This window comes from Neolamprologus brichardi, chromosome 23 (assembly GCF_056152115.1).
Source record: "Neolamprologus brichardi isolate AB-2024 chromosome 23, ASM5615211v1, whole genome shotgun sequence".
In the NCBI taxonomy this organism is placed as follows: Eukaryota; Metazoa; Chordata; class Actinopteri; order Cichliformes; family Cichlidae; genus Neolamprologus; species Neolamprologus brichardi.
Genome location: NC_142125.1, coordinates 41,062,718 through 41,080,043, shown reverse-complemented (window position 1 = coordinate 41,080,043; position 17,326 = coordinate 41,062,718). Strand labels below are relative to the sequence as shown.

The following is a 17,326-nucleotide window of genomic DNA, read 5'->3' as shown; positions in this document are numbered from 1 at the left end:
CCACTGTGCTGCCCCATCTAAAGCAAGTAAGCTTAAAAATTGTGTTTTGCCATCAGTCTGGCAGTTGTGGTATTCTTCCCCGCTGTTAAAAAATCTTGTTCTGTGTGTGATGATGCTGTGTGAACTGTTGTGTCTAAGATTGTATGTACAATATTGTGTCTGAGCAGACAGTGAGCTGGATGGTGTGGGTTCCTGATAATTCCATCTGCTCTTTTTCAGCAGCGTTGTGTGTACAGAAAGTCCATTGAAGGAAGTTTTGTTCTTATGATCTTCTCCGCAGACTTTATGACTCTTTGCAGAGCCTTCCTCTCTGTCTGTGTGGTGTTCCCATACCAGATAGTAATGCCTGTGGTGAGGATGCTCTCTATCAGTCCTCTGTAGGCCTGGCGCTGGTTCATCAGAATCAGAATCCTTAATTGATCCCTAGGGGAAATTCTTTAAATGCTGGTTCTTCTTCATGCTGGTTTTCCTGAGCAGCCGAATGAAATAAAGCCTTTGCTGTGCTTTTTTCACTGTTGCTGTGGTGTTAAGAGTCCAGCTCAGGTCTGATGTAACCTGCAGTCCCAGGAATCTGTGGTCGTTGGCCCTTAGCACCGCCATCTCTTTGATGATAAGAGGCTGCAGGGGAGAGGAGGGGTGGGGGGGGGGGATTATTCCTGAAGTCCAGTATTAATTCCTTGGTCTTGTCCTTGTTGAGGATGAGGTTGTTTTCCTCGCCATAGACAAGAACGTTGTCTACCAGGGCTCTGTATCCAGACTCCTCCCCTTTGATGAGACCCAGGATGGTGGTTTCGTCAGCATATTTGATGACGATTGAGTTTTTCTGGGTGGAGACACAGTTGTAGGTGTACAGGGTGAAGAGTTTGGGGCTGAGACAGCAGCCCTGTGGAGATCCAGTGCTGACGGTGAGCTCAGCACACATGCATCCTCCCATTCTCACCACCTGTGGTCTGTCTGTCTGTCAAAAAGAATAGGACCCCAACTTCTTGGATGTGAAATAATTCACATAGACTGACATTTAAACTACTGTAGAGTATGTTTGTGCCTGGTTTGACTGGTTTGACTTATGATAAGGGTGGATTAATACCACACTGTTTTCTGGCAAAGACACACGCTCACAATGCAGATATGCATGGTGCAGTGAGGTGCATACAGCTTTCTTGCTCACAAAGGTGTGGGGTAGCCTACATATTTACTTGTATTTTGGCAGCATTTTGGGTGTGTGTTTGATGTTGTGTTGTGTTTGTTCGTAGGTAACGGAGCAATCATCTGTATTTGTTACATTTACTTTTAATTTCATTAAACAAGGTGTTGAAAGTAACCATAAAGAAATTCAAATAAATATGTTTGTTTGCATGTTTTCTTTTTTTTGATTTCTTCTTTCTTCCAGTTCGAACATAAAAAGCAGAAATATCAGCACTTCCTTCCTTGACTCACCTCTGTGACAGCTGGTGATCTGAGGTTTGGGTGTATGTGTGCAAAGCAGTGTGTATGTCTTTAACCCTGCAGTAGTACAGTGTACGCTTCAAGCAGCAGTTAACGGTTGTTTAGATGTCTTGACCAGTATGAGTAGATGGAAACTGTGGTTTGTTCTGCTGCTGACTTTCTGTACAGACAACAAAGGTATTGTGTAAGAACTAATTTTTTATTAAAATGTATAACTTTCATGTAAAGTTGTTTTTCTGCTGTTAATTTGTCTTGTCAAAGTTTTTAAAATGAACATATTAGCAGTTAATGTTGGTCATGTATTATAGATATACAGCAAATGATATTATTTAATAATGTTTTCTATTTGAACATATTTCAGCTGGTACGGAGATTCTTATGAAAATCATTGACAAACAACCAGATGTTACTCGGATATGCAGCAACGAAACGCTGAAGGTTATCTTGGTGACAGTGTGTAAGATCAGCACACAGAGGAGCAGAGGAGAAAACTGCAGTCTGCTGTATCGACATGGACAAAACTTTGAGCATGAATGTGACTCCAGGTTCACACTGATGAAAGAAACTCAGACTGTGTTTCTCCACCTGACAAATTTAACAGCAGAGGACAGTGGGAGCTACACCTGTGAGTGTGTACAGACTGGAGGAACATATAAGCTCCATCTCAATGTCACTGTGGAAGGTAAAGTGTGGATTTAACAACTTTTATAATTGTGAGTCACTTTTATTGATAACTAGTAACATAACAAGCAACAATGAAGCTGTGGACAGTGAGCTGTGCCCACATAAACTAGCAATTAAACCAAAAAATTTTTTGCTGTTAAGCAGTATAAAAGTTAAATTAAAAAACAACATAATGTAAAGAATATATTACACGACTCTATAGCAACAGAGGTTAATATCATGATTTTGATTTATAAATAACGTGTACCTATCGTACTTTTCTGATTTGTTTTTCTTTTTTTAGCCAAAGGAAGCCATGAAGTCACCACCAGACCAACAGAAACACCGTCTCTCTCTTTCTATGTTGTAATTGGAGTGCTTGTAGTTATCATCATATCTGGAGTCATCCTTGGATTTATTCATAGAAAGAAATGCCACAGGTAAGAGATTATTATAGCTCAGAGAGGTTAGATAATGGTTACAAATAAATGGCTACAAATTCTATCCCATATTATTTAAGGTTAAGTACGTTAATCTTAACTTGAGTTCTTAAAATCCATCTATACCTGACTTGTTTATGTATTTTGGTGCTTTTTATTTGTACATTAGTTTAAACAAACTGTTTCTATCTTAGTGCCAAGACAATTGAATGTGTGCGTACTTTCCCTCACAGACGACAGCAGGTGCCCACCAGTCATGAAAACACAGAACTGTACACGGTAAAATGTTTCACCTAGTGCACGTTTGTCTGCCGTTAATTTAGTTTTAAAAGTATTTTGTAATGACGTGTTTTCTTTTGCAGCGTGTGGAATACACTGAGCCGTCTGTCTTCATGCCAACAGAACGTGAGCTTCTTTTCATTTCTAAAGTCAACACATGTACCACTTATTTCAGTGTTTGAATAAAAATCCAAATTTAGGGATTTTTCTTAATAAGTTATTGAAATTGAAGAATTTGTATTTGTAATCTTTTTATGTAACATCTACCTCTATAGGATGCAGGTTTTTCTTGTCCATATCTGTGTTGCTTCACTTTACATTTCACTCATCTGTAGCTGTTTGAGGAAATATTTGTTTTGTACAGTTTGTTTTACAGGTCATGTTGAATGTTTAAAGACAAATAAAGGTTGGTTTTATCATGTGTGCGTGTGCTGCACCAGTAATGTGACGTGACAATAAAAGTGATTTGATTGATTACCATCCTCTGTAACAAAAATAAAATGAAAGTTTTAACATCACACAGTGAATTAGTGATTTTGCTTAATCTATAAACAACAATCTACAAACTATAGTGGCTTTATAACCAAATATTCTCAGAGTTTAGGGCAGAAAGCTGTTTGCTGTGACTTGTTGGGGAGTGAGGGGGAAAGGGAAAGGAAAGAAAAACTAGACCATAGAAAGACAGGACAGAACAGACGGTGGAAGAAAGAAGACAAAAATGTACTGACATGCTGCAGGGGTGAGTGGAGAAGTACACAGTATATTGCAACAACGCCCACAGTAGTCTGAGCCTATAGCAGCATTACTAAAAGATCACATCGTCCCTGCCCAAGTATAAGCTTCATGAAAAAGGAAAGTCTTGAGACTAGTCCTAAAAATAGAGTATATGTAATTTGCCTGTAGACTCAAAGCAGCCCTGCAGTGCCTCCAGTTCCTCTTCTGTCCACTGTGGATACAAGTTGTCATTTGAAAGGAGTAACTCACATTAGACTAGATTATGGTAATGCCTGTTAAGAAGAAGGGGATTGGACTGTATGTATTAGTATTTACATACAGCAGGCCTGGTAAGTGATATACTTTGTGCAAAAACTTTGCATCTGTTCAGTGAGATGTGGTTAAGATCACCAGTAATCGTAAAAACAGCGGATGCTGGGTTAGCAGGCGGTCTACAGTCCACAGTGATGTCACAATGTACCTCTGCACCACCTGATGTTTGAATGTAAACAGAAACAACAACAGCAGATGAGAATTCACTAAAATCAGTTTGTTAAAAAGACAATTTCACACTATCACTGTAAACCTTTAACAAAATACGGTTTCAAACTTTGTCCAAAAACCTCTCGTGTTTAACTGTTTTCCACTTTTTCTTTGGTCATTTTAGCCTTTTTGTCCAGGGTGAAGGGAGTATCTGCCATCAAACAAGAAGACAGCCGCATGTAGCTATGATGGTGTTTGCTAGTTCACCTTACATGCATTAATGTAATAACGTGGTTAGCCTACTCAACGTAAATTACACACGAACAACATTAAGCTACTCACGCAGAGAAGAACGGCTGCTGCTGCATCATCATCCTCATCATTTCTGCTACACTGGCAGGGCTAGGGGCCAGGACTCTCCTCTTCGGGTTTTTGGGGGATGTTGCTAACTCTGGGTCCGATAACAGGCACCACACCCGCAGTAGATGTGCTCGGTGTGAGGTCTCGCAGCAAGCTATCAAATACGGCGCATTTTTTGGCTTTTAAAAAAACGCTATGCATCGCCAGATGTTTCATCAGATTTGAGGTGTTACCTCCTTTGACAGCATCACAGTATCAGCTTAAAGCACTTGTTGCAGCTGCTGAGTTTGCATATTTTGCTGTGAAGTACAGCCAGACTTTGACCGCTTCGCCTTGGGCATTTTTAATCTGTAGCTCTGCTCTAAAAGAACGTACGTACCTGGACCCGCCTACTACGCTCGCAAAGGTAAAATGATTGGCTAGAATCTGAAGTGTGTGACACTTTGAGGAAAAAAAAAAGCACCGAAATGTGCGCTGCTTTTCGGTCTGGTTACTACTGTTTATGTCAGGATACCGGTGCCATAATGGTACCGGATACTGGTACCCATCCCTATTAAACAGTGTGCAGCAGTTTCTCTCAGCAGTAGCATTTTGATGTGATAAGTATGGCGTGGAAGTCTTTTGCTTCATTACATTATTTGCCTGGTTATCCTTTACCATAAACTCAGATACATTTAATCTGCCCATAGAGGGTATCAGACAGAAACTTCTCTGTAGTTTGCACTTGGTCGTTCTTATTTTTTGCACGGGAATAATCATGAGTGAATGATAATGCAAACCCATCTCTGGTCCTGCTAGGTCTGTGTGTGGCCCTGTGTGCACACCTCACATATAGGGCAGGTTTGTTTGTTACCTTTGATTGTCATATCATCAACAACATTTTCCTATTTTTGAATGTCATCATAATTATAGTGCCCTAGTATTACACGCTGTGTCTGCTTAACATATCAACCCTTACACTGGTCACTTGCTGTATGCAGGTAGTGCTGTCTGTTGTATTCATAGATGTGGAACTTTGGACCGTCTCTGTGCTGCATGGCGTCTTTCTCTTTGTTGAAAGTCACATCACCCAACTGGGAAGCAGCTGCTTTCACAGAAAAGATGTCCTGTAACTATAAGGGGACAGTGCGTGTTCACTGCACTCTAAGACTAAACTGCATTTTGTACAATGAGCCAACTTCACGCAGTGTGTCCTCAGCCCAGTATCACGACAAAACGTGTAATAGACACGAGACACGCCAGTCCACTGTGTCGTATCACACTTTGGAGAGGCAGAAGTTGCAATAAGTTGTAGTGAGCTGCAGTACCAGCAGAGGGCGATACTGTATTTGAAGCCAACATTAAAAAAATCATAGGAAAGTGTTTAAGACATTATTACACATTTACATGTAAATACATATTTGCTGCGTACCATCATTGCTTCTGCAGTGTACTTAATCATACCTACTTGCTCACTACCGACTGATTGGCTTTGAATATACTGTCTCCCTCTGCTGGTAATGCCACCTCTGCAGCATGCATGCCCATTTCAGGTTTTGAAGAGTCAAAGCGTGAAATAAACACCGATATCTTATTACTCCACGTGATATCGGTTTGGTGTCTTAGTCTGGAAACTTAATATTTTGGAACTTGGCATAATGATATGTAAACTTGCCTCTGTGTCTGCGATCAGACTGTTTTCTGAATGGAGCTTTGTATCCTTGTCACTTATCTGGACCTGGAAACCACAAGTGACATTGAGACTGAGGAGGTCAGGGACTGCTCTGACTTGAGAGCCTCTGGTATGAGGACCATGAGATGTACAAATGATAAAGTATTTAATTCAGTGATTAAGAGACATTGTTTTAACATCTATTTGTAATTTTTAATAGGATAAAGTCAATCAAGATGATGCATACACAATCCTTCATCAACCGTTCGTCTGTCTTTAGTGTGTTTTTGCAGAGTTGATACTGGTCCTTAACATATTTCAAAGTTCTTACATGTAGATTTACAACAAGCCATGTGTCAGATAAGGATGTTTAATAATTTATGTTATAATGAATACAATGCTCACATACAAGGTGTAACTACAGAGGAATCTATAAATAAATGAAAAAAGGGAATTTGCCTTCCGGCTGAAGCAAACGTGTTTCCATCTTATCTCTCGGTAGATTTTGAAATTGCGCAACACTGCAACCTTCTGGATACTGAAACTAGTAAATCACACATCAGTCAACAGTCAAGATAACATGATTAGGAAACTCAGATATTTCTAGGTAATGGGACAGTGAAGTCTATTTGTTCAAACATGAGATTCTTTCATGTATCTTCAAGTAGATTACTGATGCAGTATGACTTTGAAATGCTTGACAAAGGTCAAGGCACATGCTCGCAGATGCAAAATCTCAAAAGCTTTTGCGTTCATGTCTATCAGACATCACTATAAGAGTGATCATAAAGTCCTTTAAATGAACATGTATACGAGTGTTGCTATTTGTTTTCCTCAGCCAGAATATATTTTCTGTGTTTGTGCACCGGCTCTCTCTTCCAGCGCTCACATGAAAACAGAAGCGTCGTCAGCACTTCCTTCCTCCACACCAACACAGACCTCAGTGAAGGCTGAGAATCCGAGGCTCGGGTGTATAAACCCTTCGCCCTACAGTGATCTACAGTGTCAACTGTCAGCAGCAGTTACACTGTTATTTAGATGTTTTGACCAGTATGGATAAATGGAGACTCGGGTTTGCTCTGCTTCTGCTCCTCACTTCCTGTATGGACAACAAAGGTTTGCAAAACAGTTACTTTTATTACTACTTTTATTTATGTAGGATTGCTTATGCAGCGCATTGTTGTTGTTGTTTTACAGTTAATCTATGTTAGGTTTTATTACCTGTATTTACCAATAAATGTTGGTAATGTGCAAGTGGTAACTTAGCAACTGTATATCACACAGAACTGACTTCCAGTTTTACATATTTCAGCTGGTACGGAGCTTCTTATGAAAATCATTGACAAACAACCAGATGTCACTCAAATATGCAGCAACGAAACGCTGAAGGTTATCATGCTGATAGTGTGTAAGATCAGCACACAGAGGAGCAGAGGAGGAGAGTGCAGTCTGCTGTATCGACATGGACAAAACTTTTTTCATGGATGTGACTCCAGGTTCACACTGATGACAGAAAATCAGACTGTGTTTCTCCACCTGACACATTTAACACAGGAGGACAGCGGGAGCTACACCTGTGAGTGTGTACAGACTGGAGGAACATATAAGCTCCATCTCAATGTCACTGTGGAAGGTAAAGTGTGGATTTAATACCTTTTATAACCGAGCCTCACTTATTACTGTGGTTATTGATAACTGGCATCATATCAATCAACAAAGGTTTGTATGAAGCTGGGGTCACCTCACAACTGCCCACATATCTTAAAAAAAGCAATTAAATCAACACAATCTGCTGTTAAGCAGTATAAACAGTAAAATCAAAAATCACTTAATTTCAAGAACATATTACATGACACTATAGCAACTATAGCATGATGTTGCTTTATAATTAGCGAGCAGCTGTGGTGATTTTCTCATTTGTTTTTATTTTCTAGGCACTGAAAGCCATGAAGTCACCACCAGTCCTACAGAAATACATTTTTCTTTGTCTTTCTATGTTTTAATTGGAGTGCTTGTAGTCTTGATCATATCTGGAGTCATCCTTGGATTTATATACGTAGGAAAATGCAGCAGGTAAGAGATTATTTTAATGTCTGTGAAGGTTCTCAGTCAGTTCTCAGTATTATAATACGGTTAGGGAGTATAATCATATTATAATCATATTATATAATATTATATAATCATATTTACTGAGGCATTCACAACATCTCATGCAAACTCTCTCACATATTATTTAATGTAACATCTTACGCTGACGCTCATCTTATGGTCGATGTGTCTTTATTTTTGTAATTCTCCTGCACAAGCTCTTTATTTAAAATCCACATATATAAAAATAAATATTTTTATCTCAGTTCTAAGAAAATGCAGAAGTTTTGAAAAACATTTTTTTGGTAATTGTTTTCCCAGCAGAAGACGACAGGTGCCAATAACCAGTCCTGAAAGAATAACTGATCCTGGAAACACAGAAGCGTACATGGTAAAATGTTGCACTTACTGCATTTTTTACCTGCTTTTCATTGACTTAGAACTTTTTACTAACTGAGTGTGTTTTACTTTACAGGCAGCGGGAGAAATTGAGCCATACAGTATCTTCATCCAAACAGAAAATGGGCTTTATTCAACTTCTAAAATAAACTTAAATCATATTACTTGAAATACATTTGATGCAGCACTTTTATAATAAGTATCTATTTCCTAGTGAATAAACAGTGAAGCTGGACTTGCAATCTCCAAAGCAATGATGCTTTACTATTAGTTTCACTCATTGTTGCATTAGTAGAAGTACAGTTTATTTTAATCTTTTAAGAGGAATGTTTTATATCTGAAACTTAAATATCAAGTCACACTGTCTTGAGTGACAAAATAGACTTTTATACATATTCAGTTTGTTGATTTCAGAGCTGTAATAGCTTTATAGCAATATTTAGATCTTGACTGATGTTGGATGTTTAAGACTGATACTGATACCAATATTTAGTAATTTCAAACTCAGATATTTATTCTGGTGTTGTTGTCTTTGAGACACACAAAGATAAACAAATTTCCCAAACATTTTTTAAGGGTTATCTACATAAGATAATATCATAATGCAGTTTAAAACAAAATCCTGTTTTTTTTTATACTAACAGGTCCTGGATTACTCGTTTGTTCTCTGCCCAACTTTGTAGCCAACAGGGGATGGTTGAATGGTGTTTCTCCCGTCTCTACTTTTAAATTTTTTTTATTTATTAGTTAATATAAATACAATATATTGACTGATAGATTAGCTCAGCTGATATATCAGTTAATAAAAATAATGATAATCCAAAACCAAGTTATTATGTTAAACAGAGTCATGCAAAAAACATTTTTGAGCCATGGTGCGAGTTCACTACACTGAGATTTGTAACCCACTTTAAACCACTATGTGAAACAATAATTAGCATTTCCGCTTATCGTTAGCTAAGTATGGGTTGTTGAGTGTTTCAGGGCTTTTTCAGTTAATGAGCCGTAACTCTGACCTCACACCATCGTCGAGCTTCCTGTATCAACTTCCTCTTCTCACGGACAGATTTTGCTCTTTTGCACTTTACCAAAGTTCCCCACGCAGTTGGTTTTAAACAGGAACTCCCCAGCAACAACCACCAAACCTCTGTCCACAAGTGCATTTTCCAGGCTCTCTTCCTGGAATTTAATATATATGAAACTACTGAAAAGGCCGGCAGGAAAATATTGTGTGTGAAAGAAAAGGCCTTTAATGTTTCGTGAATTGTGCACGCATCTGTACATAACAGTTTGTTTTGTTGTTTTTTTGTCCTGTAATTTAAAGCAATTCAGCTGAAAAAGACCCTAATAAAATACCTCATGTTAGACGCAAAGTTATTCCTTTTCTTTTCTCTTTCTTTTTCTTTTGCCTGTCAACTGCAAACAATTTTAAAACAATAATATTAATTTCATTTCTCAGATTTGCACGTGGTGACCAAAGTTGCACATAGACTAAGCCTACATAAAACCTTTTATCCTTTAAGTCTGTTGAATGCCACCAGGGCTACAGGTGAAGTAAATAAAACTAAAGGGTTCATATCACATCTAATTATTAATTTAATTATAATCTATCTGATTCTCCTGTGTCTTGATGACAAAGCTTAGATACTTACATAATGTTACTTTACACATTTGGCATTTTTGAATGTTTTTTGTGTTGCCTCAATGTTTTGCATGTTTTGCATCTTTGTTTTTCTGGTCCTGTTGACTGAAGCACTTACAGACCACACACAGCGCTTTTTTATGGGCATTTTGTAGCATTTACTTGATGGAGCTTCAAAGAAAGTCAAGAGAGAGAGAGAGAGGGAGGGGAAATGGCACACAGGAAATGGCCCGGGGCATAGTCAAACACAGGTAACTGCCTGTCTCTGAGCATGTGGGTCACTGGTTCAACCCAATGAGCCACAGGGACACTTGTGCAGCACTTTGTACTCCTGCACAGCACAATCATACTGCTGATTTTAGAAACTGTGTTAGTTCCACTCTGCATTATGCATAATTTTTCTAATATTGTAGCTTGCTCCCTTTGTAAAATTAGCCACTTCGCTACCTTTTCCATGTGGACATGGTAGCACCTAGATTAACAAACCCTGGATTCATTTATGGCGTTTATAACCACCTTTAAGTGACCGCTTAGGCTGATTGTTGAAGTTAGAGAGAGAAGCCACATAACAGAAAGACGTCCTGGGTATGTTGAACTTGTTTCATGGTGCAATGTCTTACCGTCACGGTCCTGGCATAACTTACTGTATCAGTAATCTGAACACCATACCTCACTTTAACAACTTAACACAACATGTGCTTTACAATTTATAGATCAAAGTGTATCCACAAATGCACAGGAATCCATTAGTCGAGTGTTTTGACTAAACTAAAACTGAAGTATTTCACATTTTTATGATTCAGAATTTAACATTTTCATGGATTTGCACTCCTATATAGTGATGCTGTTATCCCCACAACAGCAATGGGAGTGCATTTTATTGAAAAGTTGAAATAAATATTTCTTTTCTGGAATTTTCATGCTCTGCAGAATCATTTAGTGGGCCACACTGGATGGGTCATGCACCACGGGTCAGAGATGGAAAATCAAGAAACTCAATCTTAAAATAAGGTTTGGCTTTTTTTTTTTTTTTTAAGATTTACTAGAGTCCAAATGAGTAAAAAAAGATACAAAAATACACTCAAAATAAGTCAAAATAACACAGGAAACAAAGCCGTGAACTCGGAAAAACATACGTGAAGAGAACAGGAGAAAAAGTGAGTGAACTGAAAACAGGAAAGAGGAGAAGGCAGAGTGAGGATACACAGCAGAGAGAAGCAAACACAGGTGAAGCCAATGAAAGCCAGAAAATCCCAAAAGAAGAAAAAGAACCACAAGAGGAAGTGAAAGACAAAACAAGACATGAGAAAAACATCCTGAAACAGCAAGTAAAGCATATTTTTAATTTATTCCATGAAATCGTGGTGATACTATACAACACATTATTACACAATACATGCACATTATTAGACAGGTAATGGTGTATATGAAATGTCATTTTAGTTGTATTTAGTTTGTGTCACGCTGAAGATGTTTACATTCTGAATGAAATTGTCATGAGATTTGCTTTTAGACTAAACATCAAAGTGCTGTTCTGCTTTTGAAGAAAGACCCTGAATGACTTTTATTAATGGAAAGTTTAACTTACACTTAAGTCTTACACTTTCTGAGAAGATGCAGCGTCACTGACATATTAAGGTGTTAGTTTGAGGTTTAGGCAGTAAAATCTGTGGTTGTACTTCCGCTTGTCAGTTACATAAAGTATAATGTGTACAAATCCAGATGATGTGCATGCTCACTGAACTTCTTTGTTATAATATGGAGCAAATGAAGCTGAAGCTATTTACCCCTCTGTCTACAGAGGCTATTTACTGCATGCTATTCTTGACACATCTAGCTTGTAAAACGTAGCTATATCTATATATAAAAGCTACGTTTACGCAGGTCATTTTAGTGCAGACTAAATGGGGTTATTTTTGTATTCACGTGGTTGCTTGCTCTTTACTTTTTCAGTGTCCTACTATAGCACGTCTGCACAGGAACTTCCTTTTTTGAAGTGCCAATACTTTGATGTTCAGATAGTCAGAGAAGTATTAAAGTGGGCATCACTGTCCTCCAGCTTTCAGTATATGAGGTGGCATATGTGCGCTGCATTAGTGTTTATTTCTTTTATTGATATGGATCAATGGAGGCTGTGCTTTATCCTGCTCCTGCCGCTTTCTGGGTGTTTTGAAAGTGAAGGTAATGTTTTCTGTTTACAAATTTGCAGCCCATCTTTCATTTACATCGAACACAATTATCTGTAATTTTCACTATTGGGTTTGTTAACCCAGACTATATTGCACAATTTATAAACTCTTAATTGATTGTTTGCAGTGACTATTATGAAGACTATTGGGAGAGAATACCAAACTCCAGCATGCACCAGTGCAACACTGAATATTAAACGGATTGCATGTACGATCAGCACAGAAAGGAGAAGAGGAGAAGAGTGTCTCCTGAAGTATGAGACCAGAGAAGACTTTTTTCATGGCTGTGACTCCAGGTTCACGCTGATAAAAAGAAATCAGACTGTGTTTCTCCACCTGAACAATTTAACATCAGAGGACAGCGGGAACTACACCTGTGAGTGTACAACTGCTGAAGGAGCATTTGTTCTGCATCTCATTGTTACCGTGAAAGGTCTTGATGCATTCTCAAGGAAGGTGAACGTGGAAGGTGAACACAAGCACAAAGGTAACACTGTGCAAACTTATTCCTTACTTTTCTCTCACATGTGAGTTAAGGTGGTTACTTTCCACTGCTTTAACAGTGTTTATCAAGTGTTTCAGTGATGTGATATCCACGCTTTCATAAGAAGGTAGTACTACATGGTTTTTTAAAGGTTTTGTTGGCGGTTAATATTCATGAGGTTTTGCTTTTTATGTTCTTTGCTGTGTTTGTAGCATAGTTTCTGCAGACAGAAACATCAGCTGTAATAAACTAGCTGAGATAATGTTAAGGTTTTTCTTTGCAGACGACGTCCAGAATGGTGGCGGCAGCTTAAAAAGAATTGTAATTTTACTTTCCTCAGTTGGTGCAGCCACAGTCGTCATTGTAACCCCATTTTTTTTGGGAGTTATCTACTGTATTAAACGTCACAGGTAAAAGACTTAAAAAATATTCACAGTGCAGATCTACCAGATAAAATGACAGGACGATTTACTTATTTTATTTAAGAATGTAGAGTAAATCAACATTTTATTACAAGTTTTAACTTTATTTTTGTGAATACGTGTTTCACTAATGATGTCGTTCTTTCTCATCCAAAATAGCAATGCAAGGTCAGAGACACCGGGATTATATATACATGAAACTCCGCGCATTTTGGTGAGTAGTACACCATCTGGCCCAAAGAAATAAAACAGTAAAACACTCTAATATTTGCTTGTCTGGCTTTAGCTTTAGTTACCTACCTTTAGCTACTTTTGGCAACATTTCAATAATCTTCACAATCTGTCACAGGATTTACTCACGTCCTCTCCCGCCTTTGTAAACATGTGAATTTGACCTTCCCCAGTATGCTATCAGTGATATCCCAATTCCCTTCAAAGAGAGCAAAATGCACCAACACTCAAGCAATAATAAGCAATAAACAATGACAGGCAGTGTGGTCTTTTATGTTGTGAGGACACCCACACCCCCAGCAGAGCCATCAGAGTCCAGACATCAGAACACAGGGTGGTTGATGAGAACCACATGAGCACAGAAACCCCAAATGTCCAAAACCGAGAGAAGACGAGAACACAAGAACACAAGAAGTGTTGTGGAGACCAGCATCCTGAGCAAGAAACATGCAGGAAGGTCTCCACTGATTCCCAGGGCACCCCGCCGAGAGCCAACAGAGGCTGGACAGCAGAAGCCAGTCCCAACCAGGCAGCATGGATGCCAAGGAATAGGAGCACACATGAGGAGCCGAGGGACAGCAAACAGTCCCAAAGCCCAGGAAGCTCATCAACTGGCACAAACAGGATACTACAGGGTGGGCCATTTATATGGATACACCGTGATAACATGGGAATGGTTGGTGATATTAAAGTCCTGTTTGTGGCACATTAGTATATGTGAGGGGGCAAACTCCTCAAGATGGGTGGTGACCATGGGGGCCATTTAGAAGTCGGCCATCTTGGATACAACTTTTGTTTTTTCAATAGGAAGAGGGCCATGTGACACATCAAACTTATTGGTAATGTCACAAGAAAAACAATGGTGTGCTTGGTTTCAATTTAACTGTGTGCCAACCTGGGAATAAAAAAAATCCAAGATGGAGAAATCTGGTCACTCAGAATATTTCGGTAGTCCGTTGATTTTTTTTCTTTGGCGCATGGCATTGCTGAAGCTAGAAGTCTGAGATGATGGGTGAATAATCCACCTCATCTTGCCCTGATGTGCCGGTGAATATTGATCTTTATTTATTGCACTAGAGCCCAATGACTATGCTTCCTAGCATAACCGAAGAAATTATTTCTGGTTAGCTTATAGCATAAACATAACTGTGAGTTCTACTGATTTCTTTTACATTCACTTTCTATTTAAGACTTTATTTTAAAGGCCCAATAATCAATGGAACGTATGAAGAGGGTTTTAAGGATCAGTAAGTGTGTGCGGTTTAGATTCAGCAGAGATTGATCCCTGAACTTCATTGAAAAGTTGAGATCACAGTGAATGTGACCCAGCAGTGACTCTCTCATTGGTTATTATTCTAACTGACATCCAGAATTCATTTTTTTTAAATCTATTGATTGCATCCATGTTATTGTCTTATAGGATGATGTTGATCTCGAATATTCCTACAAAAACCTTCAACTGCCAGGACATGATGATATCGATCAAACTGTCGTCTCGTGAGAACCACAGAAACGGTTGACTTGGATGATCAGGAAACTGATCTGAATCATGAACACTATGAAAACATGTAAACCAAAAGTGAGTCTAATATCAAATATCAACAAATACAGTGGCCTTGAGTCTGTTCCTTTATTTACCTTTTTCAGTCAAAGTTTTGGTATTAAATGAAATGTGTTAATCATCCACTAGACCCGTGTGTTGCTATTGACAAAGAAAATAAATGACTGCATAGATTTGAATACATAGAAAGTATTGTTGTCTCCTATTTTTAGAACTAAGAGTAATGTTTGTTAAACATCAATGTGTAACTGGCCTATATTTTACTCATGGAAGTTTCACTTGAGCAAAGTTAAGTAACATTACACAAAGAGTTTTTGTTGCCTACTAAGTTATAACGCTGTGATGCAAAAACTGCACACTGCTTTTTATTATGTGCAATGCAGTGAGCTGCACAGCAGATGCTGTTCTCTATTTAGAGATCAAATTCAGGCCTCCAAATATGAGAGAACCACAAACGCAAATGGATCAGCTTCAGCACTTTACTTCATCTCAGTAACTTGATAATCACACATGTTGTGTCATTACACTGCTTGGCGAAACTTTGCACCTTTTATTCAGTCTCTGTGGGATGCCTCATTACAAAGTGATGCAAAGTATCGTTGCATTTATCTGCAAAATGGTGATGCAACACATTACTGTTCTGTGTACTGTAAGTTTGTTACCATGCCTTTTCTTGCACATTTGAGCAACAATCATTTGATCTCAGTTCCTGGACACAAAAACAAGTCATCCTAAAACTTATAAGGCATGCAGATACAAAGCACACATGTTCACCTGCACGTAAATGTAAATAAATAATCAGCCAATCATATGGGAGAAACTCGATGAATTTAGGCTTGGAGACATGACTAAGGTATCCTACTGAATTTAGACTGAGTTTAAGGATGTGGAAGTGTTGACAGAGGATGGCCTGAAAAAGAGAAAATATCCTCTGCGCAGCTGTACTCTTGGTGAAAACGCCTTGCTGATATCAGTGGTCAGAGGTCAGAAGAGAATGGCTTAACATCTTCGAGCTGAGAGAAAGTCAGCAATACAGAAGGGCATTTCTAAACACACATTAAACCTTCAAGCAGTTTACCTACAGCAGCTGAAGACCACACTGAGTGCCACTCCTGTAATTCAGAGCTGCCCGAGTTCTTCATGACATAGATTGATGAGGTGATGGAAACATTCCTCAGAGGTTTTAGTCTATCGTGACATGATGGGATCACACAGCTGCTGCAGATTTGTCAGTTGCACATCCAAGATGTGAATATCCACATAAACATGTACACTGGACAGAGCATCTTCATCCAATGCAAAGGTACAATTTGTCCATTCGTGTCACCTACTCTAACCAGAGATGCTATCAGATGATGTTCATAAAATGGTGATTAACAATCTCTAAATCACACAATAAAATGACAGTAAAATGCAACACTATTACAAATGAGAGAATAGGACAGGGTTATTCCTTTTGATGAGAGAGACAGTGAGGATGATGGATTCCCTTCAGATTCAGGTCGGATGATGAGTTAGGAGATCAGGGGGCAAACATGAGATGTTTGTCCAAGTAGTAGTGTGCGTATGTGGGTGATGATGGTGTTTACACATTTTTGTGTCTGGAGCACAGAGAGTGAGATGAAGGGAGATGAAAGGTAGTGTGATGAAATGCTTTTCCAAACATTAGAAACACCAGAAATGTGACATCCACATCAGTTTCACATCCACCAGCAACTTCTTCCTGAAGTTCAAAGAACAAAGAATAATTTTCAGTGTCAGACACACAAATAGGCACAGTCTCACTAACCCATGCTTGTGCACACACAGATATTTTTTAAATGCTTGTATGAAAATGGGTTTGTAAAAATAAAAGTTAACATTTTGAATCAGATGCTTGAGTATGTATAGAACTGGTGCACCTGTGTAGCACATTGTTGCCTTGAAGCCGCAAACGAAGGAACCCCCAAGTTCACAAAATGTAAAGTTAACCTTCTTTGCCATAGATATTTATGTCCAGCATTATCCTGGAATTGACCTCCAGAAATTAAATGGTATTGTTATAGCACAGATGGTAATAGACTGATAAGTAGTAAAGCTTAACATCTACAGTATATAAATTGCATCTAATGTGAATTCTGTTGCATAAGATTTGATGTAATCGTGTTTATCTTACCTTGATTAAAGAGAACATGATTACATGTTAATTATTTCGTGTAAAACAGCGCCACCCAGATATCATCATGAAGCACAATGAGATTTCACTGTAAACAAGCATTCTTCTTTCAGCTGCTC

General features: G+C 38.5%; 2 protein-coding genes across 2 annotated transcripts; both read left to right on the top strand.

The window, feature by feature from the left end:
• The first annotated feature begins 1,565 nt into the window (after window positions 1-1,565).
• On the top strand, window positions 1,566-3,010 carry LOC148096470 (uncharacterized). Its single transcript, XM_087836403.1, has 5 exons — window positions 1,566-1,623; window positions 1,808-2,128; window positions 2,414-2,549; window positions 2,783-2,828; window positions 2,912-3,010. Exons 1-5 carry the CDS (start codon window positions 1,566-1,568, stop codon window positions 3,008-3,010), a joined length of 660 nt encoding a protein of 219 aa, XP_087692529.1.
• Window positions 3,011-6,069: 3,059 nt separating this feature from the next.
• On the top strand, window positions 6,070-9,886 carry LOC102798029 (uncharacterized). Its single transcript, XM_087836402.1, has 5 exons — window positions 6,070-6,166; window positions 7,349-7,669; window positions 7,971-8,109; window positions 8,446-8,515; window positions 8,600-9,886. The coding sequence occupies exons 1-5, from the start codon at window positions 6,070-6,072 to the stop codon at window positions 8,690-8,692; spliced, it is 720 nt and encodes a 239-aa protein (XP_087692528.1). The 3' UTR covers window positions 8,693-9,886.
• Window positions 9,887-17,326: the final 7,440 nt, after the last annotated feature.